The sequence below is a fragment of the Coccinella septempunctata genome, chromosome 4 (genome assembly GCF_907165205.1).
Source record: "Coccinella septempunctata chromosome 4, icCocSept1.1, whole genome shotgun sequence".
In the NCBI taxonomy this organism is placed as follows: Eukaryota; Metazoa; Arthropoda; class Insecta; order Coleoptera; family Coccinellidae; genus Coccinella; species Coccinella septempunctata.
The window spans coordinates 17,932,493-17,958,037 of NC_058192.1; the positions used below are offsets into that span (position 1 = coordinate 17,932,493).

The following is a 25,545-nucleotide window of genomic DNA, read 5'->3' on the forward strand; positions in this document are numbered from 1 at the left end:
ACGAATGTTCCCGATTCAGTGAATGCCAATATTGGAGGAACAGTATTTTTTTGTACTTTTTTCACTATTCGCATCAACGAGCATTTAAAATCTTGCATCATCATGCTACCTCAGCCATCATGGAAATGTGATGCAGAATCTTAAAGACCAACTCTTCTAGTAATTAATCTGGAAATTTCATCCATCTCGGCGCAACCATTCGATCTTGACGAATTTTCAACTGAAACCATCTTTTTCAGCTTTCGAGTCGTTTATCTCTCAACAAAAGTAACCGTAGATAGAAATGTGATACATATTCTGAACGAGCAACTCTCCTAGTAATAAATCTGAGAATTTCATCCATCTCGGCGCAACCGTTCGGTCTTGACAAATTTTTAACTGAACCCATCTTTTTCAGTATTTTCGAAGATCAGCTTTCGAGTCGTTTATCTCTCAATAAAAGTATTCGTAAATAGAAATGTTATACATATTATGAAAGAGCAACTCTTTTAGTAATAAATCTGGAAATTTCATCCATCTAGGAGCAACCGTTCGGTCTTGACGAATTTTCAACTGAACCCATCTTTTTCAGGATTTTCCGAAGGTCAGCTTTCGAGTCGTTCTCTGAATAAAAGTAACCGTAGATAGATATGTGATACATATTCTGAACAAGCAACTCTCCTAGTAATAAATCTAAGAATTTCATCCATCTCTGCGCAACCGTTCGGTCTTGACAAATTTTTAACTGAACCCATCTTTTTCAGGATTTTTCGAAGGTCAGCTTTCGAGTCGTTTATCTCTCAATAAAAGTAACCGTAAATGGAAATGTGATAGATATTCTGAGAAAGCAACTCATCCAGTCATAAATCTCAGAATTTCATCGACCTCGGTGCCTCCGTTTGGTCTTGACGAATTTTTAAGTGCACCCATCTTTTTGGGATATTTTCGAATCTCAATTTGGACATGCGTATCTCCCAGGAATATCATAGTAGAGCAGAGAATGATACATATTCTGAAATATTAACTTTTCTATAATAGTGATAAATCTCTAAGTTTCATCGACTTCGATGCAACCGGTTGGTCTTGACGAATTTTTAAGTATATACCCATCTTTTTCGGAAATTTTTGAAATTCGTTTTCGACATGCGAATCTTCCAAGAAAATCATCGTAGAGCACAATGTGATACATATTCTGAAAAGTAATAATGACAGATCGGAACAAATTGAAAGGTGCCGCATATTCTTCACTATCATAAATATCCTAGTCAGCCTGTTATTTCCGCTACGCCAGTTTTAATTACCATTCTGTTCATATTATATGGAGAGTTATTTCATTATTATATTCTAAACGAATTTGTGACTGAAATATGAGGGATCCAAACTTTATTTGATGGAAGGCTCATTCTAAATTTATACGAGGTGCAAGAAAAAAAGGGATCACTACCGAAATAGCAGAATTATCCAATGATATTGCAGTTTCAGGTAAAAAATATGGTGAACATTTTTGAGAATAAGGTCTCAACTCTGACTCTTTATATTTACGCATAGGTATGCTGTGATAATAATTTCTATGCTGTTGAAGTTGAACATTTCATCAACCTAATCATTTTACTTTCGAATATATTTAATGTTTTCATCCTTCCATCGGAAACCCCTTGAAGCTGAATCTTGCATTCTACAGAGTTATTACTTCCTTTAGGGCGGCCAACGAGTTGGAATTGGACCACTGCTGCCTAGGGCACCTTGGCCCCAAAGGCCAGCGAAGGCCCTGCATGGGTACTCCGAATTTTATAGGGGACTGAATAAAGAAATATGAAATAATTATAAGACAACTTTATTAATATAATAAATAGGATACATAAACAAATGTACAATCTTCTCATTTCTTCTTTCATACTTCGCAAGCTCCACCTCCTGTTATAGAAATTGTGCCTCTTACATCTGTGCATTGATTTTCATCTATATCACCCGACTGAAATAATACGAAAAATTGTTTATTTTTCTTCGAGATCTTCAATGAATTTTAAGAAAGTAGGTACTGAATATTCAAAAAATATGAACTAGTAGAAGTACTCTGAGGAAATCTGGTTGTCATTTGACTTTTTCAATCCATAATAAAACAAAGAGAATATTATTATATGAACATTCAACTAATAAGTAACTGCAACACATCAAATCAGCATCACCAAGTTCGTAATTTATACAAATAGAAAATACACGATAAAGGCAAACATACAGACGGAATTATGATGAAGGTAAAATCGATACTATACTTAGGGAGACTTTTTTTTCTGAAGATTTCGTTTTTCTGTATTATTGTCATATCGATTGTATCCTCTAATTTATTTTGTTGAATCATCTGTTGCTCCAATACTTTTCAAATTGTGTAACTATATATTTTCCACTCGTGTAAAAGTTGACTCGATGTGTTGTAATTTTACCGTTTTGTAACATATAGGTATTGCTGATTGTTTTATATTTACCTTTTTATCCATTCTCCTGCTTTCCCCGTAGTTCTGTACTTTATCTTCAGTGTATGTTCTGTAATCTTTGTGGTCTGTTCTCGAGAATAACAGCGACGTTGTTTCAGAGGATTCTTCATCATCGCTGTTGTTACTTGAACTTCTCCAGGATTCATTTATACCACTATCAGAAGATGGAGCAACCTCTCCACCGGTGATCGTTTTAGTTGTGAAATACATGAGGGTTATCAACGCCTGAAAATCAATAATAATCTAGAACTAGTTCGAAAACAAAGAGTAGGAGAACTTACAATTGTTAAAGTGATAGCTGCCATCACAGTTGACATCAGGGGAAAACCATAATACTGCAATAAAACTCCACCCAACGACGGTCCAATAACTTCACCAAGAGAGTAAAGGCACGACCAAATGCCCGCAACTACGCTATAGGTTGCTAGCGACTCTTTGTGGCCAGCATCTCTGAAAGAGGGATTGTATTGTTTAATTTATTAACTTCGTTTAGAAATGCATGAAGTATTGAAGTTGACAATTCTTATATTGAACAAGTTATTTTACGACCATAATGAGAATATTTTAAAAAAGATGCCATTACTAGATACAGAGGTTGAGTCCTCCAGAACACCATTTGAGTTTGAGACATTGAAAATAAGGGGTTCTAATGAACTCCAGTATCTGAGAGGGGTTCAAGGAGGCTGAGTCCTCATATTCCTCCTATAATTTTCTCGTCCAAAACATTGCATTAGGTAAGCAGGAAAACAGGTGTTTCCTCCTTTTCTACACAGAATCTAGACTAGTCAATTTCTGATAAGCCCATCCTCATCATATGCTTTCTAAGGCGACAATGTCCTGTGAGGAAGCCAGTGAGAAGGCATAGCTTATTCTTACTCAGATCCAAATACTTCTTGGATCTTGCAGTTTCAAAATTCCGGAGGAATTTTTTGGAATTATCCATTCCTGGAAGATTCCTCCACAGTGTTTCTCTTTTGGTTTTTTCCTTCTGAAGAAACTCTTTCCTCTAGGTGCATTTTCTTATACCACAGAAAGGTGAAAGGTCCTGAGCCAGTAAGTGGTTTTGTGCTCCCTTTCAAGCGAATTTGTTGGCTTCCACATTTCCTTTTATTCCAAAGTGAAACCCAGACTCAAGAGACATTATTGTTCTTGCCTAATAAATAAGGATTTGAGTGGAGTAGCTGTGGCTAGAGACCACCACAAATATTTTTCGTTTTGTAATAAATAAGCTCATCTTATTATAAATTAATCGGAGACTACTATCTTCTTATACTTACGTAGCTGATGTTAGTATCCCCCTGAATGTTGGTAATAATGTGAGTGCTATTGACACTCCGAGAATACAAAGTGCAACAATGATGAGCCATAGGGAATTTGCACTACAACAAAAAAATATATAAATATCATAAGAAACTAAAATCTAATCACACCTTCTTACCTTGCGAGCCAAGGTATATATGGACATGGCCCCAATAAAAGTAAACCTACTGTACTTATAAATAATCCTACGACCATCATTGACCAATGATTATCAACTTTATCAGCGCACCATCCCCAAATAGGGCTAGCAATAGCGTACAAAGCGGAAAAAAGGAGGAAAATCAATCCAACTTTTCCAGTCGTTAGGTCAAACTGAAAAAAAAAATTGTTATGTTATACCTATATATTATTGAACTCAATTTGAAATCTTACCTGTCTCAAGTGAGGTTCTAAAGTTGGATCTAAAAAGGCCCATGTGCTAGATGCAAAAACAACAACGAGACCAATCACCAAAACTTCTTTTATTCTGATCAGTTTGAAGAATGAAGTTGATTTACTAGACATGTTGCACTCTGAAAAAATATTTTTCATTTAAAATTGGATTTGAACAAATCGAAGCTTGAGTTACCTTCAACACTAGGTAGAAATAGCAAATTTAAGGGTACTGTAATAGCCATTGTGATGCCCAAAACTAAAAATGGAAGGGTAAAACCGCCAAGCTACCTAGAAAAAAACTTTTTTAGTTTCGGAATTGGAAAATCCTCGTCAATCGGAAATCATTTCAAAAAATACCCACCGAATAGAGAAATCCTCCTATAGCCGGCCCTGTACTCATACCTAAGCCTACAAAGGTTTCTAGGATTCCCTGAAATACAAGGAGTATGTAAATATTTTGAGTCAATGTAATGAAATTTTATTGGGATTATTCTTTATATTGAAAAAAGATCGATTGACACACAACAACGGTTGTAAAAATACTGAAACATTTTTTGAAAAAAAAAAAAATGATTATGAAAGAAAAAAGATATACAGTCCTGAAAAAGAATGATATCACAAGGTGTTAATACAAGTTTTAATAATAATAAATAATCCGGATGCATTTCAAAATTGAACCGATCTTTAACGTAGGTATATATAGATATTATGTTTTATGCAATATAACTCACCAAAACACTTCCTATACTTTGCGGAAAAGAGTTCACTACATAAACGTAGCTAGCTGTCGAATATGCACAGGCACCTAATGCTTCTATACTTCTAACTAAAATACACAATGTTGTAAATAGGGTAAAATCATCGACATAAACTAAAAACCTGAAATGAAAACAGAATTAAACTTTGTAGAGTCCCCTAGTAGCGACAATATTACCCAAAGAGAATATTAGTTATGGCTACAACCAATATTCCACCGAGAAATAAAAATTTTGTCCCCACTTTCGGTAGCTGTAAAAAAGGTTCAATTAGACCAGAATCTATCTTCACTATTGATTCAAACAAAATCTTTAAATAAATACCACAAATAGTAAATAAGGAAGATATTGAGGAATACTTACAATTTTTCCGAAAATGGGTGACGTCAGGAACATAATAAGAGCGTAAAAACTAAAAATTAAACCAATCACAGTGTCACTCAGTCCTTTCTGATGTGCCTCTTTTGGGAAAAATGGAGCCATGATGGACATGGAACAAAATCCCATAAAATCTACTAAGGCTAGTAGTAATAAAGTTAGACGTTGTACGCCAGAGAAATTTTTGAGGTGCGATTTTTCCACATGAGAATTCGTCCTGAAAAAAAAAACAGAAAATTAGATTAAATCGAAAGACTTCGATGTTGAAAGGGTTCGTAGAGTCTTTTAAAAAACTTATATAAAACTATACAAGTTTTTTTTAAATACCTCTGCAGGAAAAAATCTTCAATATTTCACCCAAAGTATTGTATACTGCTGAAATTGCCACCTAATCAGCAAATTTACTATGCGAAGATATACTGTATGTGATGTGCCATTTGAAATACGAGGATATATTGAAAAATTCTTAGCCTTCTATAGAACCAAACAAAATTTCTATGTCAAAATCTTTTATTACTCAACATATTCTTCTCTTAATTGGATACATTTATTACAGCGAACCTGCAACGTCTCTAGACCTTTCAAAAAAAATGTTTCTTCTTGCTCTGCAAACCAGACCTCCACAGCTTTTATTACCTCCTCGTTGAAAGAAAATTTAGGACCTTTTAAACTTTTTTTCAGTTGAGGAAGGAGATGATAGTCGTATGGAGCCATATCTGGTGAATAAGGGGGGTGTTCTAGTAATTCAAACCCTAAATCACGAATTTTTTGCATGGCAGCATGAGATTTGTGTGCAGGGGCGTTGTCCTGCAAAAACAAAATACCTTTGGATAGCTTTCCGCGTCTTTTCTCTTTAATTTTTTCGTCGAATAGTAATCTCCGGTTATTGTTCTACTCTTATCCAAAAAATCAATCATGATTACTCCATGGCAATTCCAAAAAACTGAAGCAAGAACTTTTCCAGCAGATTTTTGGACACGAAACATCTTAGGTCTTGGAGAACCAGAGTGTCGCCATTCCATCAATTGTTGCTTTGTTTCTGGATCGTAGAAATGTACCCAAGTCTCATAAATAGTAGCATTTCGGAAGTCTACATCGTTTTCAAATAGAGCACAGGTCGAACGCGACGCTTCTACTCTTGCACGCTTTTGGTCAACATTCAAAAAACATTTGGGGATCCATTTTTCAGCAATTTTTCTCATGTCCAAATTGACGTGAACTATATGATGAAGGCGTTCGTATGAAATATTCAGTACTTCAGATATCCGTTTTAGCCCACTTCGGCGGTCTGATAAAATCATGTCATGAACTGCATCGATATTTTCGGGGACTGACACAGAAACTGGCCTTCCTGATCGATCATCATCTTCAATGGAAAATTTACCTCTTTTGAAGCTTGCAGTCCAATTTTTCACGGTCGCATTCAAAGGACATTGATCACCAAGGGTATTAAGCATATCTTCGTAAATCTGCTTACCTCTTAACCTTTTTAAATACAGGTATAATTGATGATGGCTCGATACTCCAATTTTTCGATTTTCGGTGGACATCTTCTTTCTTTTAATTTATTGCGTAACTCTGGTTTACTTTTTTGACCTCAAACTTCACACTGACACTTCTAATGAGTTATTGTTCGTTGCTAGGGTAACGCAATATTTTTTTATGCATGGAACTGGTCTAGGCTAACTAGATATCAATACATCCTCATAAGAAAGTAGTAGGATGTATCTGATATAACCGGAAGTTGCTTAGGTATTAAATATTTTTGAGAAAAAGTTCATTGTCGAAAACCCCAACATGCACTAAATTATGATTAATTCTCCATAAACGTCTAATAGGCCACTGCAGTGAATAACCCTGTATAAGGATATAAAAACACGTATTAGTTTACGCTTCCAAATTTCAACTTACCTCAACAATCTCTCCCGTATCCTGGCCACTTCTCCCGAAGCCATATCAGGATCCAACTGCGACAAGGATTTACTCCTCTCCCTCCTGGTCCTGGGTTCCTCGCTCCCCACAGAAATGGAGTAACTGCAAGAGGATTCGTTCTCATATCTTCCCTTCCAGGCCCCCGAGGTCTCTGCGGTAACTTCCCCATCTGGATTCACGAAGCATTTTTCGGGTCCCCCCATGCTGTAAACTGAGCAGAGATTCGTGAGAAATCTGAGATCTTTACTTATTTCGGGGTTCATGGATTTCGTTTCAGTAGAAAACGAGGTTAGGAATCGAGGGTGTTGATTGTTTTCGGAGATCGAAGACAATTTTATGTTATCGATACATTCGGTCTGTTTACGCTAGAATTCACATCTGAAATGTGAATGTGTGGGATATCGGAAATATGTGTCGGGTCCGTATTAGGAATATTCAAATTTTGAATTTTATTTTCATCCACTGAACAGTTGGATGGAGAGAAACTGAAAGAAGACGTTAAGATGCGGAGCTCAAATTGAGGCCCAAAAAATTCGTACATTTTTTCAGAGTAGTTGTTGTTTCAAATAATATGAGAAATATCCCCATTGTGCACTGATACATACGACACACGCTGGGACAACAACTGATTCAATCAGTTCTTGAAGAATGGGGAGATTCCACAGATTACAGAGTAGAATGGGAGATTCCCTTAAAAATAAATCAATAGACACATAGCAAGCAACAACCAATCAAGCCTGCGTTAAGGTGGAAATGTAGATTAACGAAACTTCCAAAAAGACAACATACAATAAGTGAATACATCATAATATTTGGAGATTTTATAAATTCTGATATTATAACAGTCAGTGAAAAACTTTCGAAACTATTGTCGGCGGTAGGTTTCGTATGAAAAATTAACATAACTAACATATAAACTCTCCGATAACTCATGGAAAAAAACTGTCTCAGTGCAAATGACAAGAAGACCAAAAAGAGCTATATTGAAAAAAATTTTTGAAAGTTTTGCAATAAAAAAGTTTTATATCATCTGAATCCAAAGTTTGGTTCAAAAATCTATCCTTTGGTTTCTTCCTGTTTTCTTCTTGCATATAATGATGAATTTAATTTTTAACCAATTTCCTTTAACAACATTCTTCAAATCCTAGTTTATTTTGTGAAAAATATATCTCTTGTCTTTTTTTCGTAAGGGACCGTTTTTATACAAAAAGTAACACCCTATACGCGTATTTTACATTCCTCAAATAAATTATCAAAACTATCTAATACAATAACATCGAACCAAAACAATTACGGAAAACAACACTTATAATGAAAAAGCGCAAAGATACAACAAATGTTCAAAATGTTCTCCCTCATATACCTATAAGTGATACATGATGAAACTCATTGCTTCTAGATAATGTATTAAAAATTAAAATTAATTAATGTTGCATAAAAATTGCGCCCCATACGAAAAAAAAAATAATGAAAGTTGTTTGTCACAAATTGAGCGGGAAATTCATGAATGATTTTTAATTTAAAATATCACAGTGGCGTTCCATCTTTTCTGTAAAAAAAAATTGAGATCGCTAATGATATGATATTAACATAAAATTCTTAATTACATATCAAAAAATGCGAAATAAACAAATCTTCAAACATTTCAAATCCAGCACTGATAATTTGAATGAACGGACTGCTTTCGAAGCAATGAATTTGCAAACTATCACCATTTTTTCTTGCTGAAAATTTGTTACACTTATTCACTAACACAAGTATATTTGGTTGTAAATACATAAGAATCTGTTCTTATAATTTACCAACAGAAGAAAATATAGATAGACATTTATAGAATCTACCATAATAAGTCCCACCTACACTTTTGAATTACCTATACATACATTTATTCACCCATTTCAGATCATATCAATTAACTGCAATTTTCCAATTTGCAACAAAAATGATTATTCTTATTATTTCCATCAATTATTCAGCTATTATTCAGAATAAAAGCAGTATCATATATTTGTTTGAATAAGGAAGAAGCAGTCGTTAAAAGTAATCGATTTCGAGGAATCCCAAAAACAGAATTCAGATCTACTTTGTCATTCCTCATGATTCACAGCAAGCTCGTTTGACTTATCGTTTCTAAGTTGCATATTGATTGAGACTGACCCTATGAGTGAGAGCTAAATCTGCAACACTGATAAAACGTTCCTGACCAATAACCCCAGACTTGAGTTATAATCAAGTAGATACCTATATTTAAGGGATATATCGGGAAGGTCAAAGAAAAAGAATACACCTGTTCATTCATGAACATACCTTTATCAATATACCTATATCTGCTATATCTTTTTGGATATGATTTGTTGATATTTTCAATATATTTCGTCTACGGACTTCTGTGAAGCATTACAGGAATGCTCTTTTAATTTGCCGCAGTCTAGGGATTAAACTCATTCACAATTCCGGGTAGGTAAGAGCTGGAAATCTGATTAGTCATTCTAAGCACCCCTTATACCACTCCTTAACAAATTCACTCATCAATAGAAATTCGTGTTCAGTGAGAAATTTCGTTTCTCATGAACCCTTGATGCAGTTTATTTAATATGTTTCTAAATAATTTTTCAAATAGCATTCTTGTCAAGATGCATATCATTGAATGAACGTTCCCTACCGTTTTAGGATTATTTAAACTTAAACTTTTTCCGCAACTGGCAACTGCATGGCAAGTAAAAAACTGAATTAAGCAAGTGGAGCTCCAAATATGCTGCTTGGATTTGAAATACAAATGTCCGAAACCCCTTTTTTTATTATGGTTCTTACGTGCTATTCAATTCCATTTCGATAATTACATTTCATCTTTGAATATTCGGTTTTTTACGGCGAAAAATATTTTTTTGAATAATGAAATCCTCTTATAACATAAAAACGGAAAAAGATCGTTTGAGTGTCTGTCTGTCATTCTTTTTTTTTTCGAATCTATATGACCAATGAGCTGATTTTGGTTTTGCGAGTCTAAACTCAAAGTTCACTTCAAATAAAAAATCCTAAATGCGAAAAATTTAAAATTAAAAAGTTGGGGGTCTTTCAACATTAGAGAGAGTAATCTTGGATGTTCCCTAAGTATAAGATCAGGATTTCCGAGTGAACAATGATTTCTTCGAATTTTTTCAGCTTCACAAAATGTAAAGAGAATATTTGCCAGTGTATTGACCTAAACTTGTAAAGTAAACTATAATTATTATTCTGCTTAGTGACTAACTGCAGATTGAGGGATAAGAGTAAGGAATAGCGTTCGAATCCGTTCACACATTTTTCCCGTAAATGAAATCTCCAGCAAATATTCGATAAATTTATGCGGCCTTGTGATTTCTTTATTTTCAAGTATAGATACACTCATAAAAGGTCTCGGTCTCAAATGCTTATCATGTTACCCGATATAATGTTTCAGTTAATCATATATAAATTTTATTGAGTTATAATAATGGTAACGAAGAAAATCATTTGCTTTGACCTTTTTCATTCATTGTGGCATTACGATGGTTAACTTAATAAATATCAATAATTTAGCAACTCACGACATGAAGAAGCAAGTCCACCTCAACATAACCCCACATAGAACGTTATAAATCAAAAGTCTGTTTTTCAATCAAAATCGAATATTATTCACATTTATTCCTGACCTGGGATAATTTGAGAGTGCACGATGCAGATTATATTGCAAATAGCGAAAATAACCTGCATCTGAACAGGGCCGCATTTACATATTCCTATAATTTTAGTTTTGCACAATTTGTCAATTTCGTACTTTTTACTTTCATTTCCCGATAAAACCTTTCATTCAGGTAATTTCATTTACTTATCTCAATTATTATTTATCAACATGAAATTCCAACGTGTAGAAGAAATTTGTGAGCATTTTGTGACGGAATGATTCAAACGACACATAATTCTTCTGGAATGTGTAGAAATTGTTCAAATTGTTGTAGAAATCATAACCAAATCGGACATATATGCAGTTTTGTGTATGTGAAATGGTATTCTCGAACTTATCTAAACTTCTAACAATAAATAAGATTACAAAACAAGTAGGATTAAACTAACATATGTATGATTTGTATAAACTCTAGTTTTTCGGAAGAGAACTGTTGTACATACCTGAAATAAGATCTCAAATCCACCAAAAATGGAACACTATTGTAACTTAAGAACTTCTATATAGACTTGCTCAAGAAAAGTACAATTTGAACCGGAATCCTCCCGACCATTCTTGGTTATCGCCAGAGAACAGACTGAAGTCTGAACAGAGATGCACAAAATTTCGTTAAAGCCGTAGACACAGTTTATAAATAGAATAACGAAAATTGCAGTAAGAAGCAATAGGTTAGAATCGAAAACTAACATGTGTTTTGGACGATACAGCTGATGCAGAGAGATCAAGGTAAACTCGAAAGTTTGGGAAAGGTAAAAGGTACAGTCAAGTGGAATAACAGAGTTCCTTGGAGGCACTGACTATTGACATCTCATAAATCGAAAAAGACCTTCCGAGAAATAGGTTCTGAATCAGGCACAACTAAGCGTTACGGGTAGGTACGACAATAGAAAATTTTATTATTCAGCAATAATACTCTACCTAACGAGAAACTATAATTGAGCACTCAGCTTATTGAAATTTCGTCACTAGAAATAGAACAGCGTTTTATTATCACAAAACACAAGACTTTGAGATAACGGAAACCCGTCTCATCCGACGGAATTTGAATATCCAGTCTTCAACTACTCCAAAATGTGGGTTTGTCCCCTGGATCCTATCTATACATTCTGCCCTATTGTCCGAGTAGACTGACTACACGTCATCGACGTCGGTTGTACATTTCATTCATTCTGAACATTTACATTTCTTCATACACGGGACCAATTTACGAGGGACAATATAATAGGTTCCCTTTCTCTACTATTCATATTCAATATTCGAAGCACAGGGGCGGCTCTAAGATTTTCGGCGCCCACGTGTGAAAAACATTTTGTCGCCTCCCCCCACCATTTTTTTTCAAGAAAATTTTTTTCTAATTATCAATTACTTATTCTTAAGAACATCGAAATCCATTTTTCGGAGACACTTAAAAAAATTCTCTACCTGAAAAAATATAAGCCTTTTTCGAGCCATTTCACAATACAGAATTATAGTATCGAAAAAAAATAATTGCAAATATCACTAAAGAACTAAATATGTAAAAAAGAACATTTCTCAGAAGCGACAGGCATTCACTGAGAGTACGAGGAAGATCGATAATTAATACAAATTAATCGGCAAGAAGTAATAATGGTTTTGACAGATCAGATTCAATCAGAAATACCAACTTGCTGAAGACTATATGATCAAGTTTGAAGAAAACTTCCCATGTCCCTCAGATAAGATTTAGGTACCTACAATTGAGATTTTCGAACTATTAATTTTTATTCTAATATCCGTAACCACCCAGCTCCCGATCTTGTTCAAAAATTTCCTGAACTACTGTCATTCTAGAAAAATAGCTAGCGAAAATCATATTATTGAAACACTTTTTTCCATTGAAAATTAAAAAATACGAGAGGCGCTTGATGGAAAAATAATGAGTACCTTATAATTAATTATAGAAATTATTTTCAATCTTAGTTCCTAGTAACGCCGTATGAACCCACCCTAATGGTGACATTATGCAGAGTTATTAAGAACTAATACCTAAGAAAACGACCGATCTAATTGGCAGATGGCATGCTCGTGTTTGCCATCTGCTATTGGCCCCTTCCTTAGGTATTGGTTCTTAGTAACTCTGCATAAACTCACCATCGATTAGATTATAGAGTTAGTTAACTCTATAATCTTTGCTCACCATTAGAGATTGATCTACGGCGCAAGATTTGAGTGTCATCTGACGATCCTCCTAAATTGAACAACAAGAATTTGGGAATAGGCATGGAAAAGCCACGCTAGTTACACGTGGGCTTCAGTGGGTGCGAAGGCGTCAGTTTTACTGATATGAACTTGATTACATTCCAGATATTTCTCAGATTCGATTAAATGAGTACCAGATATATTGAACTATAGCCCTATTTATAGTATTATTACCTGCCAGGTTTATATTATCCGAGTAGGTCTTGCTCTGCATTGTTCACAACAAATTCACACTCAATCAGAGAAAATTTTTAAACACTTCGTGCAAAATGGGTGGGCCAAATTAGACGATAGTTTTGGTGTAATTTAAATCACTGATAACTATCCCGAATTCTATAAAGGTCCAAAAAATTATCAGCTGGTTCGTCATCGACAGAAGAAAACTGATCATCTACGATCAAAAAGTGGGAGTACTGAAGTATAGAACTTCAATATCGGACAGCTATGAAACCACGAGACAATAAGTAGTGTTAAGATTACAATGAATGTACTACCTATCTTCTTGACACGAATTCGATTAAATTAATCTCATTCCTCCAAGGCAAATATACATTGGAGCCTTATCTCAAGTTCAAATATAGTGTAAATAGAGATTTTTTTTGTCTCCTGTTAGTCCTGTTTGAATTCTCTTTAACCGCATTCATATGAAGCAAAATATTTGGTTTGAGAGCGGAATAATTTAGATATGATGGTGTGATGAACATATTTTTCATTCAGAATATTGTGTTATATTTTCTTCATTAATCAGTTCCGAAATAATCACAAATCACAAGTGGTATTACTGATTTATGATTCATATACATTTCAGTAGGTACTCATTCCTGCACCGTTTGGCAAAGTGATTCTTTGCGACTCGAAACGCGTGAGGAAAAAAGGTTGAACGCACACATTTGAAGAAAATAGTTATTTTCCTAACAAGTGCGGAAAGTGTTACTTTCCAGCATGAAACTGCCATAGCTCGAACGATGTGAAGAGCTGTTCTTCTAGTTTCGAGACTACTGTAGAATACAGAAAAAACAAATTTATTTCATTTTTTCAATTTTTTAAGCCCATTGATTCTGGACTAATTTTCTCTCAGTCATTTCTACACTCCACCATATTTTTGAGGAGAATTGATACTAAATTCTTGTTTTTTAAGCGAAAAACAACGTAGGTCAAAGAAAATCCATGAGATCAAATTTGCTCAAAAACGAATGCGGATTTCAAAAGTAATTTTTATTTTCAGTGAGAGCAGGGGTGTAGTATTTCTCTCCAAAAATATTCAATGCAAAACTTGCACGGAAACCACTGGTAGAAAAAATGAAAATTTTTGCCCATCACAAAATGAACCTTGATGCATAGAAGACATGTATCAAATTTTATAAGGATGTCTACAATATTATCCCAGTAATTATGAAAAACTGTTTCTTTTTTAATCGTATCACCCTGTATCTCAAAAGTAAAGAGAAAGAGGAGAGTTAATCTTTATTGGTTGAGACCATAGAGAGAGACTCTTGTCTCTGGTTGAGACTTTTTAGCACGCATATGGGTTCAAGAAATGTTTTTTCTTAAAATATGAGTCTAAGAATCGCCTCCTTAGATTAGATATTAGTAGCTCTTTGAGGTACACCCTGTAGAATGGTTAGAGTATTCGTATTGTCATTTTGATACGAGGGTCGAGGGTTGCTCTTTATCATTGAACTCTAAAAGGTCTTTCAGAGTTCAATGCTCTTTATGTATTAAGAACTGGCAACACTGGTATTGCCAGGTGAAATCTGCCATTGCCATCCTTAATCATAGGCGTACCAAGGGGGGTTATTGGGGACGTAATTCCCCATTGATTAGAAGAAATGAAAAATTGTAAGTACAATTTCAAAAAAATCGAAAGATTTTGAAGAGAGTAATATGTTGGAATGGTTGACTGGTGGGAGTAAAACCCCCTCCATGAGTCAGCTTTAGTGTCCTTAAGTTCGGCTTTTTCATATGAAGAACTTTTTCATAGTTTTTCCATAGTGTGCAAGCCCAGAAAGTTTTGAAATGGGCACAATATTTATCTCGTTCACAATGAGCTAAAAATTTTATCTCAGCAAAAAAAATGGAATTCAATCGTAAGAATTTTCGAGCTGTGATTCATCATGACTATCGACTTAAAGATTATTGAGTTAACTCGCTTATCTTTGTTTCGACCTAGTCGGTCTCAAGAATAGAGAATAGTGCATCAATCAACTTATATTTCAATGATAACGATGAAGCACCAGTCAAAACCATTAACCATGCATATATCGCCAGTAGACTGAATTCAAATTCAAACATTGCCGTACAGGGTGGGTAAAATTCGTTGTCTACTGAGAGGATATATCGCCAGTAGACTGAATTCAAATTCAAACATTGCCGTACAGGGTGGGCAAAATTCGTTGTCTACTGAGAGGATCTCGAGAACTATAGCAGCAAACAAAGAATGGTGAGAACCCCAGCGTCCTACGATACTTCGTTTTTGAGTTTAACAATTTCGTAAAGTTCTCATAACTTTTTTGTCTCTGAAGTTACGAATCCGAAACTTGAACATTCTACAGGCACTTTTTCACGTAGAATCCACTGATGAGCTCAAAATATTTTTTTTATTATTATTTAAATCTTTTATCAGTAGATACTACGTATGGAAGTGCCTAAGAAGGTTCAAGTTTCAGATCTGTAACTTCAAAGACAAAAAAGTTATGAGAATTTTTCGGAATCGTCAAAATCTCAATTTTTGTTTATAACTCGAAATCTGAAAATGATAGGCCGATTATGTTTTCAGATTTGGATTAGTCATGAAAAAAGAGCTCGAGAATGTGTCATCCGTTTTTTTTTAGCTGCTAGAGTTCTCGAGATCCCCTCAGTAGACAACGAATTTTGCCCACCCTGTACAGACTGACTAGTTAGAAGATCGCCCAAAATCGGCAATTGTTTCAAATAAAAACTGTACTGTGCGAAAACTCATGGAAGATCGTTTTATGACATGTCGTGAAATCGGAGCATGTTTTTACCAATTATTAGTATGAGCAGCATTTATGAGATTTGGCACTACACTAACATTTGGGTGTTGGATTGGACAGATGCCCAAAAAAGACTCGATTGGTGCAGTAAAACTCGTACAAAATGCAATTGTGGTGCCTTCAAAGCAATATATACGGAATCCTGAGGTGACTGGTCGTGGCAGAGACAAACTCTGTCTCTGGTCGTGGATTTATCTACACTGCTCAAAAATTTAAGTGGATATTCGACAGAAAACTTACTTTTTAAAATGAATCAAATTTTCAGTATTGATGTACCTATGTACAGGATGTCCCAAATTCGATACTCACTGCATGAGAGCATCTCGAGAATTTATCCCCCAACTCCTCAATTATATGATACAAGAAAAAAAACGAGAATTTTCCTATAAAATAGTAAATACAGAACATATGAGGTTCTGTTCGTTACTTATTTCTCTCTGTATGCATACTTACTTTAACGGTCAAGAGCAACCATTCAATTTTTTTGGAATTATCGGTCCCCCATATCTGTAATGAATATAGGATAGTTATATACAATAGATCTAATAATACCTAATCCAAGGTCTTAACACTTCTCATTGTAATTCAAAATTTTTCGATACTTCACTTTCATCAGAAGTTGAGATAAACTGCAAAACTGCATCTTTATCTTATTCTCTCAGGCCGTTATACGAAAATGGACATTTACAAATGTTGCTCTCGTTCGAACGAAAATCGAACAATCACTAGTAGGTATTCGAAAAATATGAATTATTCAAAATACATAATTACCTACCGGCTCAAAACCTGCTCAGGCAAATCTTACTACTGATGGTAATTAGATTGTTTGGTAGGAATAACTTCATAAGTAAAGATATATATGTACTATAGGATGACTTGTAATTTGCATTTCACGTTGTTGCAGTGACGATTATTACGTTTATTAGCAGCAAATAACCTTCGTTCTGCGATATGCCGTATATTATTTTTTGGCAAAGGAAGTCATGACTCTTATTATATTTTTAGAGTAGAATTGGTGTTTGATCAATATTCTGTTTGAATTCCTGAAGAGTTACGAACAAAGAATACAACTGATGCATTAACATAATTGCAAAACTATGGAGGTACTTCATGCATTGCTGAACAAATTAAAAACATGAAACCATCAATTTTTTTGGGAAAAAGCAAAATTGTATACACATAGCATGCTTCAACTTGTATTACTGGTTGCATACATATTATGCTCACTTTTCAATTATTCATAAAACCCTCAAAACTTATGCGATTTCACCACAAATTCCTATAAAGAATATAATAGAATTGAGATAATTTCACTCTTCAGTAAAAGAATAATCTATCTGAGAAGAATAGATTGATGCTGAGGAAAACGTGGAAATGGAAAACTGATCTCGCGCAAGCATCTTACCTGCCAAATGCGCACTAACCGGTGGCGTCAGCCTATTGGTTATCTTGACAATTTTCCAGTTGGAATATTGACATGAGCAGGTAGTGGTTTTCGTGTTTTCGGTTTATTGTTGTAGCGGAAGGCAATTTTCATGAAAATGGAATGATTTTTCCGTACTCCATTGTGATATTTTAGACTAGCAATATATGTCCCAATATTCAGATGTAAATAGTATCTCATCGATGTGAATTCAATTAATAACAGTTCGAAAAATTAAATCTCTGGCTGTTGATAACCTTAGGTTAATTTAAGGTGATGCACTGGATTTTTGTGTTTCATTAAATAAACGAATTTTTTTTCAGTATGAGAAACCTTGGAATTTATTTCGTTTTGTGCGTTTTATTTGTTTCCACTATTAACGCAAAAAATAAAAAATCAAAATCAGTTACCACTCTATTGGAAGCTAAATGGGAAGCTACACCTTTATTATTGGAGGTTGCAGAATATTTAGCTGACGAAAATGTAGATTTTTACTGGAATTTTATAGATTCTATATGCAAATTGAACCCTCCGCTAAATGAAAGGGGTAAGAATATTGAATGAAAACATACACACATAGCTCTATAAGTGGAGAAAATGTTTTAGAAAACGACAAAGCTAAATACGATGCTGTGATAGAGATAGCTGGCAAGACAATCACACCAGCTGAACTAGAAGTACTAAAATTAGGCCTTTCACTTCATATATATTCGCCTAAAATTCAAATGTTTAATCAGATTGCCTCAGAGAGAAATTTACCAGTGTGCTCTATAGTAGTTGATATTAATGGCCATTTGATATGTTCGTTAGAGGAATTAAAAAGTTATTTCAAAAAAGTGAGATTTAATTTTTTTTCTTGTATTGGTTGTAATAACATATTCATTCTAGAGTCCATTGCAAGTAAAAGACAAACCAGAAATATTCAATGTGGATACACATTTTCCTGGTTCCCAAAATCGAAGCAATATAGCAATTTTATATGGTGAATTAGGATCTAGTGAATTTGCACAATTCCATAGTATTTTGTCCAAGAAAGCTGAAGAAGGTTTTATCGATTATATTATAAGACATTTGGTGAAGGTAAGCTTGAGTATAAATTTTTGTAATTCATTATATGATCCATTACCTGTTAATCCTTTATTGACCTCAGTAAAGCCATGTACTAGTTAAATAACTTTACTATAATATTCTTCAGCATGAGAATGGAAGAAAACTAAGACTTTCTGGCTATGGTGTAGAGCTACAAATGAAATCAACAGAATACAAAGCTCAAGACGATGCTGAAATTCATGATAGCCAGTTGGAAGAATCTGGGCAAGAGGAGGAAGAGTCAGAAATTGAAGGATTTGACTTCTCAAAATTGAAGTAAGTATTTGTTTTTCTACAACTAATGAATTTCAGTTCTTATAAGCTATCTTGTGACCCTCCTTAATAATCAACAATATGGGAATAGAATTTGATTATACTCAAACTTATTTTAGGACCTTGTTTCCTGACAAAGTCAACGAGTTGAATAAATTCAAGCAACATTTAGAAGAATCTTCAAATGAGATGGCTCCATTAAAAGTTTGGCAATTTCAAGAACTTAGTCTTCAGGCTGCTGAACGTATTATGAATGCTCCTAAAGAAGAATCGTTAAATGTTCTCACTTATGTTGCTCAAAATTTCCCTATGCTGGTGAGTTGCAGGCTCATATAAGAGGTGTATTTAGTTGGAAATCCTAATTTTGATTTATTTCTGCAGGCTAAGAGTTTGGTTAAGACTACAGTGAACTCAAAACTGAAAAAAGAGGTGAAGAAAAATCAGGAAATATTTGCTCTTACTCTCAATCTTCAACCCCAGGATACAGCTCTATTTATCAATGGCATGTTTTTCGATGTTGATGTCATGGATGTTTATGGAATCTTAGATATCATCAGACAAGAACTTCGTACCATGGAAGGCCTAAATAAGATTGGTGTTAGTGCCAAACAATTGAGTTCTCTGTTAGCATTAGATTTCACTGAAGCTGGTAGTACACAGGAGTTTGCAATAGACATTAGGGACAGCGCTATTCTCTGGGTCAATAATATTGAAACCGATCCAAAATATAACCGATGGTCATCGAGCTTGATGGATCTACTGAGACCCTCATTTCCTGGTATGATGAGACAGGTCAAGAAAAACCTATTTAACTTGGTAAGTCAAAGTCAATTTTGTTTTAAAGCTAAAAAGGATGAATTTTAGTTTATTCCAAACTACATGAAGTAGGTACTCTAATGAATTGTCAAAATCCTTCATTAATATTGGTTACCCTAAGGCAGCCACACTCCGTTTCTAAGTAACGCTCTGACTACCCTACTGTAACCAACAGCAACGATTTTGATGATTCGTTAAAGAAGTGAGGTTATGAAGAATTTTGTTTTCAGGTTTTGATAATTGATCCAACTGATACCAAGACCAGAGGGGTTGTGAAACTCATTGAATCATTTGTGGTACACACAGCTCCTCTCAGAGTAGGTCTAGTATTCAAGGTTGATCCTTCTAGTAGTCTGACAGGTTTGGATGATGCCGGGGTAGCCATGCAATGTGCCTTTAATTATGTGTCTCAGATGAAAACACCTCAAAATGCGGTCTCTTTTTTGAAAAATGTAAGTGTAGAAAATATGGAAAACCAAAGCAATAAACTACATGTGAAAAAATTAAGTCAAGGTTACAAATTATGGTGTTTTCAGGTAATGGTTGCTGCTGGTGAAAAAAAGGTTACTGTTGACAATGTAAAGGCTCAACTTAAGAAGGAATATGAGGCAGATATCGACGAAGTCTTGGGTTCCTATTCTGATTATGATTTTGGACGACAATTATCATATGACTTTATTCAGCGTTTGGGTAGAAGTGATTTTCCACAAGCACTCATAAATGGTATCCCTCTTCCAGCTAATCAAGTGAATGTAGATGATTTCGAAGAAGCAGTGCTCAGTGAAGTTATGACTCAGACTCAGACACTACAAAGAGCCATTTATCGCGGGAAATTATCAGATGTCGATGATGTGGTTGATCACATGATGAATCAACCTAATGTTATGCCTAGGTAATAATTTTTATGTTGTGATTTACAAATGATGGCAATGAACTATTTGGGTAACAGAACCTATATTACTGTAATTTTTTGTTATTAAGGTTGACAGAACGTGTCTTGAACAAGGAAAAATCTACAAATCTGGACATGCTCGGAACACCATCAAGTATAACAGATGTAAAGAACCTAATCAAGTTGAGTCCTAGGGACATGACAGCCACTGCTTTGGAAAATGTGAAGTATTTCACAGTATCCAAGAAAGGACGAAAATTCCATACATTCACATATTGGATTGTAGGAGATTTAAGTGGAAAAGAATCTAGAGAAATTTTAGTAGCTGCTCTTGAACATGCTGTAAGTTTTTTCGTTTTAGTCCTGTCATTTCTCAAGAATGTTGCTCAGGTTATGTTTGTGATGAGTAAATTATCTTTACTCAACTCTCCTTATTTCTAGCTTACCCTACCTTACTCTACCTCACCCCCACTCTACCCTACTCTCTACTTTACCCTCATCTCCACCATACACTATACTGCCCCACCTTACCCTACCCACTTTAGTAGATACCTGGTGCATTGGCTTAGTGAAAATCAGATATCTCAGTTTCTAGTATTTTATTTATATCCTTACAGAAAACGGAATCTGACATAAGGGTGACTTTTATGCCGAATGTTGAGGGATCCAATAAGAACTCCTTGAATAAAGTCATTATTTCAGCACTGGAAACTCTGCCAGCAGATAAGGCACTAGTTTTTGCATTAAATCTTTTGAAAAATCAAGATGAATGTAATAAAATACAAAAAGGGGATTTGTCTACCTTACCTGTAAGTATTCACACTTTAGGTTAAATATAAAATCGTTAATAATAAATTTTTCAGGCCGAAGTGAAATCAAAAGTAGAAAGTCAAGAATTGAACTTGAAAATGTTGAGGGTCTATTGTCAAAGGGTTTTGGGTTTAGGTGTTGGGCAGCGAGCAATTGTAGCTAATGGAAGGATACTAGGTCCGTTAGATGATGATGAGGCATTTGTTGAAGAGGACTTTGGCCTCTTTGAGAGGTACAGTTCGGTTCAATATCTTGATAAAATTGTTGAATCTTTATCTAAAGAAACTGATGATGCTCAAGGTATTATCCGATTTCTCATCTTTTTATTTAATTTCAATTCTTGAATTCTTCCAGATATAACAAGTGATTCGTTACTCAAAATTATTTCTCTATTGATATCGAAACCTCAATCTAAATCTAGATTTGAGGTTAAAGGAGAAACAGAGACACACTCAGTTGTCAAAATTCCTGCAAGACATGCAGATAGTGTTGCTTTCGAATTGACGGCTATAGTAGATCCAGTTTCTCGAGGTGCTCAGAAGTTGGGGCCCATTCTGCAAGTTCTTCATGAAGTTTTGAATTGCAACATAAGAATTTTCTTGAACAGTGTTGAAAAGAATAGTGATATGCCTCTGAAAAGGTGAGTTTCCGAAAATTCTATTTATCGTGCTAAATTTATATTCAAAGCGCACCCTGTATATATAAAATTCCTGATCTCAAAGACGTTTCCAAGACCCAGTACATTCATTATGAAAATCAATTACTCTGTATAAAATCCAGTGGGTTCTCAAATAATAATAAAAAATAATAATATAAATAAATAAGTCAAAATGTTACGATGTTTTCACCAAATTGAATAATATTTTCGTCAAAACTCATATTATAACACCAAAAATCATCTCTATTTCTAGATGTTAACTGACAGGTATTATCTCTAGTTTGTTTAGTTATACAAATTCACACCAGGTGGCTCACCTTAGGAAAATCTCCCAAATAATCGATTTTCCATAGGATGTGGCTGCATCGCGTTTTTTCTTTTGCGAAAAGAATATTTGCTTTTTTATAACCTGAAATGAAATTCAAATAATCCCCACACCTGGCGATCCAAAAATTTCTAAAAAGGGACCCTATACTTCGGTAAATCTCAAAAAACAAAATCGATACGCTTCGTCTAAATAATCCAAACTTTTTCTTATTCCAATATAAAATCATGCCATCCTTATTTGATTATTTTCAGTTTTTACCGTTTTGTTCTCGAAAAAGAGATTCAGTTCTCTGAAAACGGAAAACAACTCCCCGGTCCAATAGCGAAATTTGCAAACATGCCAACATCACCACTACTCACCCAGAACTACCATGTACCTGAAAACTGGCTTGTGGAAGTAGTCAGATCTGTCTACGATTTGGACAACATCAGATTAGAGAATGTTGACAGTAATGTACATAGGTGAATATGAAAACTAATAGGTTGGAAAACTACTATAATTCTGAATTATTTCAGTGAATATGAACTTGAGTACTTGCTCTTGGAAGGTCACTGTTTCGATGTCACATCTGGAAGTCCCCCCAGAGGTCTTCAAATTACTCTTGGTACTGAAAGCCATCCAGTAATTGTCGATACAATTGTTATGGCTAATCTTGGTTATTTTCAACTTAAAGCCAACCCTGGTGCTTGGCTTTTGAGGCTAAGGCAGGGTAGAAGCTCCGAAATTTATGACATTGTCAGGTAAACACTCAGGTTGTTGTTTCCCATTGGTGCTTCATTTCTTCATTTTCAGTCACGATGGAACAGATACTCCGGCTAATTCCACTGATATCAAAGTTCTGATTAGTTCTCTGAGATCTCATATTGTTAGATTAAAAGTGCAAAAGAAACCTGACAAGTTTAACATGGACTTGTTATCTGAAGATGATTCGCCAACTGGAATTTGGAACTCAATTGCAAGGTGAGTTGAAAATTACTACATAAAAGTTAATTTTATCGATAAATGTCTCATCCTGATCTTAGTTCCTTTGGTGGCAATGAAGATGAACCAGAAGAGAAACTAAATATATTCTCTTTAGCCTCTGGACATTTGTACGAAAGGTTTTTAAGAATTATGATGTTATCAGTACTTAAAAACACCAAAACACCAGTGAAGTTTTGGTTCCTGAAAAACTATCTATCTCCACAAATAAAGGTAAGGAGGTGTGCTTCTAGTGGTCTGCTTGGTGTAAATATGGTGAAAATTCAATTGATATTTCTCCTTAGGATTTCTTGCCTTACATGGCTAAAGAATATGGATTTGAGTATGAACTAGTTCAATACAAATGGCCTAGATGGTTGCATCAGCAAACTGAAAAACAAAGAACAATTTGGGGATACAAAATATTGTTCTTGGATGTACTCTTCCCGCTAGATGTCAAAAAAATCATTTTTGTAGATGCAGATCAGGTTATGAATGAAACAAGGGATTCTCCTTTGCATGCATTATTATTTCAATTCTTATTACAGGTAGTTAGAGCCGATCTAAGGGAGTTGCAGCAGTTAGATTTAGGGGGAGCTCCATATGGTTACACTCCTTTCTGCGATTCTAGAAAGGAGATGGATGGTTTCCGATTTTGGAGACAGGGTTATTGGAGGAACCATCTTCAAGGCAGAAGATATCACATTTCTGCTCTTTATGTTGTTGATCTCAAAAGGTTCCGTAGAATAGCTGCTGGAGACAGGCTTAGAGGCCAGTATCAAGCACTGAGTCAAGATCCGAACAGTTTATCCAACTTGGATCAAGACTTACCTAATAACATGATTCATCAGGTGGCTATCAAGTCCCTACCTCAAGAATGGTTGTGGTGTGAAACTTGGTGTGATGATAATTCGAAGAAAACAGCTAAGACCATCGATTTGGTAAGTTTTGATGATTCATTTTATATAGGTTATGTGCTATGTGTTACCAGAGGCATATATGGAAGAGAATAAAGAGACTGTGATCCCCAACTTTTTTCTTCGATTGAAGGAAATTTATGTGATACTTTCATCTAACCTCATTAACATGTTAAATTTCTCTAAGGCTTATAAAAAGCAAAATTTGACAAGATGTATCACTCTACTATTTTGATGAAGCTAGTTTCTTTGACCTTGAGTGGTTCGCATCTCGCAGTGGGCGGGGATTAGAGAAAAATACTTGAAATATGAATCTGTACATGGGCAGGAACACCTAGGTCGTTGGTTCTTTGCAACGTTGTTTCAATAAAGATTATTACTAATGAGAATGAGTGTTTAGGAACATAAATATGAAGTAATCATTTTGCAGTGTAATAATCCTTTGACAAAAGAAGCCAAATTGTCAGCTGCAGTCAGGATAGTTCCAGAATGGCAAAATTATGATAATGAAGTAAGGCAGCTTCAAAAGAAAATCGATTCTGGGGTACTGGATGAGGATCCTGCAGCGGAAAATGAAAAGAGTAGGTTGAATGAAAGACGTCAATGCATGCGAACCTTACTGACTAATTTTTATTTTACAGATATACCTGACAGTACAGATGTACATACAGAATTGTAGGGATGTCAAATTGATTTATATACAAATTTTTCGATTAAAAAGTCACTATTTACATAGCTGTTTTTACTTTCAAGCAAGTTACAACTTTGGAAATTTCATTTGAAAACAGTAAAGTTTGAGATGTCATGTAAATTTTTATTTCTTTCATTTTGTATTCGATATTCTGGCTCAAGGTTAATAGTTATTTTATTAATTGATACCCGTGTTTGGGATTGCTCATACGTTATTAACTTCTTAACAAAATGTTATGAAAATGGCAGGTATGCTTGCATAAAATGTTGGTAAATTTTATTATGAAATTTTTTCTATATGAGTCTGAACTCTTGGATGGGCATGACAGAAAAAATGAAGAGCAATAAAAAGACAGAACTTGAGCATACTAGTGTTATAGGTGTTGATATAAAACAAAATCTATATTACAGATCGAGAAGCATTAAGTTTGTGGTGTTGACCCCTAATTCTCTCAGATAAGTATAAATATTCTTAATTTTGTACCTGGAATATGTAATTTTTTCCTACTACATGATTTTTC

General features: G+C 34.6%; 2 protein-coding genes across 8 annotated transcripts; one reads left to right on the forward strand and one right to left on the reverse strand.

Moving 5' to 3' along the window:
* Positions 1-1,797: 1,797 nt before the first annotated feature.
* Positions 1,798-17,533, reverse strand: LOC123310667 (MFS-type transporter SLC18B1-like). Of its 7 annotated transcripts, none has more exons than XM_044894235.1 (14): positions 17,396-17,519; positions 16,622-16,675; positions 7,211-7,442; positions 5,285-5,516; positions 5,101-5,174; positions 4,898-5,045; positions 4,528-4,596; positions 4,360-4,450; positions 4,164-4,303; positions 3,910-4,103; positions 3,749-3,850; positions 2,753-2,921; positions 2,463-2,696; positions 1,798-1,951 (listed from the first exon to the last, which is right to left on the reverse strand). In XM_044894235.1, the coding sequence occupies exons 3-14, from the start codon at positions 7,432-7,434 to the stop codon at positions 1,871-1,873; spliced, it is 1,758 nt and encodes a 585-aa protein (XP_044750170.1). In that variant the 5' UTR covers positions 7,435-7,442; positions 16,622-16,675; positions 17,396-17,519; the 3' UTR covers positions 1,798-1,870. The 7 variants fall into 7 exon arrangements, with proteins under 7 accessions (XP_044750170.1, XP_044750168.1, XP_044750172.1 ...); XM_044894233.1 differs by lacking the exon at positions 17,396-17,519 and adding an exon at positions 16,944-17,083; XM_044894237.1 differs by lacking the exon at positions 16,622-16,675 and having other exon boundaries at positions 17,396-17,533.
* Positions 17,534-17,622: 89 nt separating this feature from the next.
* LOC123310666 (UDP-glucose:glycoprotein glucosyltransferase) lies at positions 17,623-25,065 on the forward strand. Its single transcript, XM_044894230.1, has 21 exons — positions 17,623-17,864; positions 17,915-18,138; positions 18,198-18,427; positions 18,480-18,671; positions 18,787-18,956; positions 19,073-19,268; positions 19,335-19,769; positions 20,000-20,221; positions 20,306-20,661; positions 20,751-21,003; positions 21,279-21,470; positions 21,525-21,771; positions 21,826-22,111; positions 22,709-22,918; positions 22,973-23,197; positions 23,250-23,417; positions 23,480-23,651; positions 23,723-23,905; positions 23,966-24,358; positions 24,765-24,915; positions 24,976-25,065. Exons 2-21 carry the CDS (start codon positions 17,916-17,918, stop codon positions 25,011-25,013), a joined length of 4,542 nt encoding a protein of 1,513 aa, XP_044750165.1. The 5' UTR covers positions 17,623-17,864; position 17,915; the 3' UTR covers positions 25,014-25,065.
* The last annotated feature ends 480 nt before the right edge of the window (positions 25,066-25,545 follow it).

Bases quoted from the DNA above. Each gene is read 5' to 3' on its own strand.
- LOC123310667 (XM_044894231.1), bottom strand. From the start codon at position 7,494: ATGAACCCCGAAATAAGTAAAGATCTCAGATTTCTCACGAATCTCTGC. The intron at 4,451-4,527 runs GTGGGTATTTTT...TTTTCTAGGTAG, and splicing joins TAGGAGGATTTCTCTATTCG to CTTGGCGGTTTTACCCTTCC. The intron at 4,104-4,163 runs GTAAGATTTCAA...TTTTTTTTTCAG, and splicing joins TAGAACCTCACTTGAGACAG to TTTGACCTAACGACTGGAAA.
- LOC123310666 (XM_044894230.1), top strand. From the start codon at position 17,916: ATGAGAAACCTTGGAATTTATTTCGTTTTGTGCGTTTTATTTGTTTCC. The intron at 18,672-18,786 runs GTAAGCTTGAGT...AATATTCTTCAG, and splicing joins TTATAAGACATTTGGTGAAG to CATGAGAATGGAAGAAAACT. The intron at 19,269-19,334 runs GTGAGTTGCAGG...TTATTTCTGCAG, and splicing joins CTCAAAATTTCCCTATGCTG to GCTAAGAGTTTGGTTAAGAC.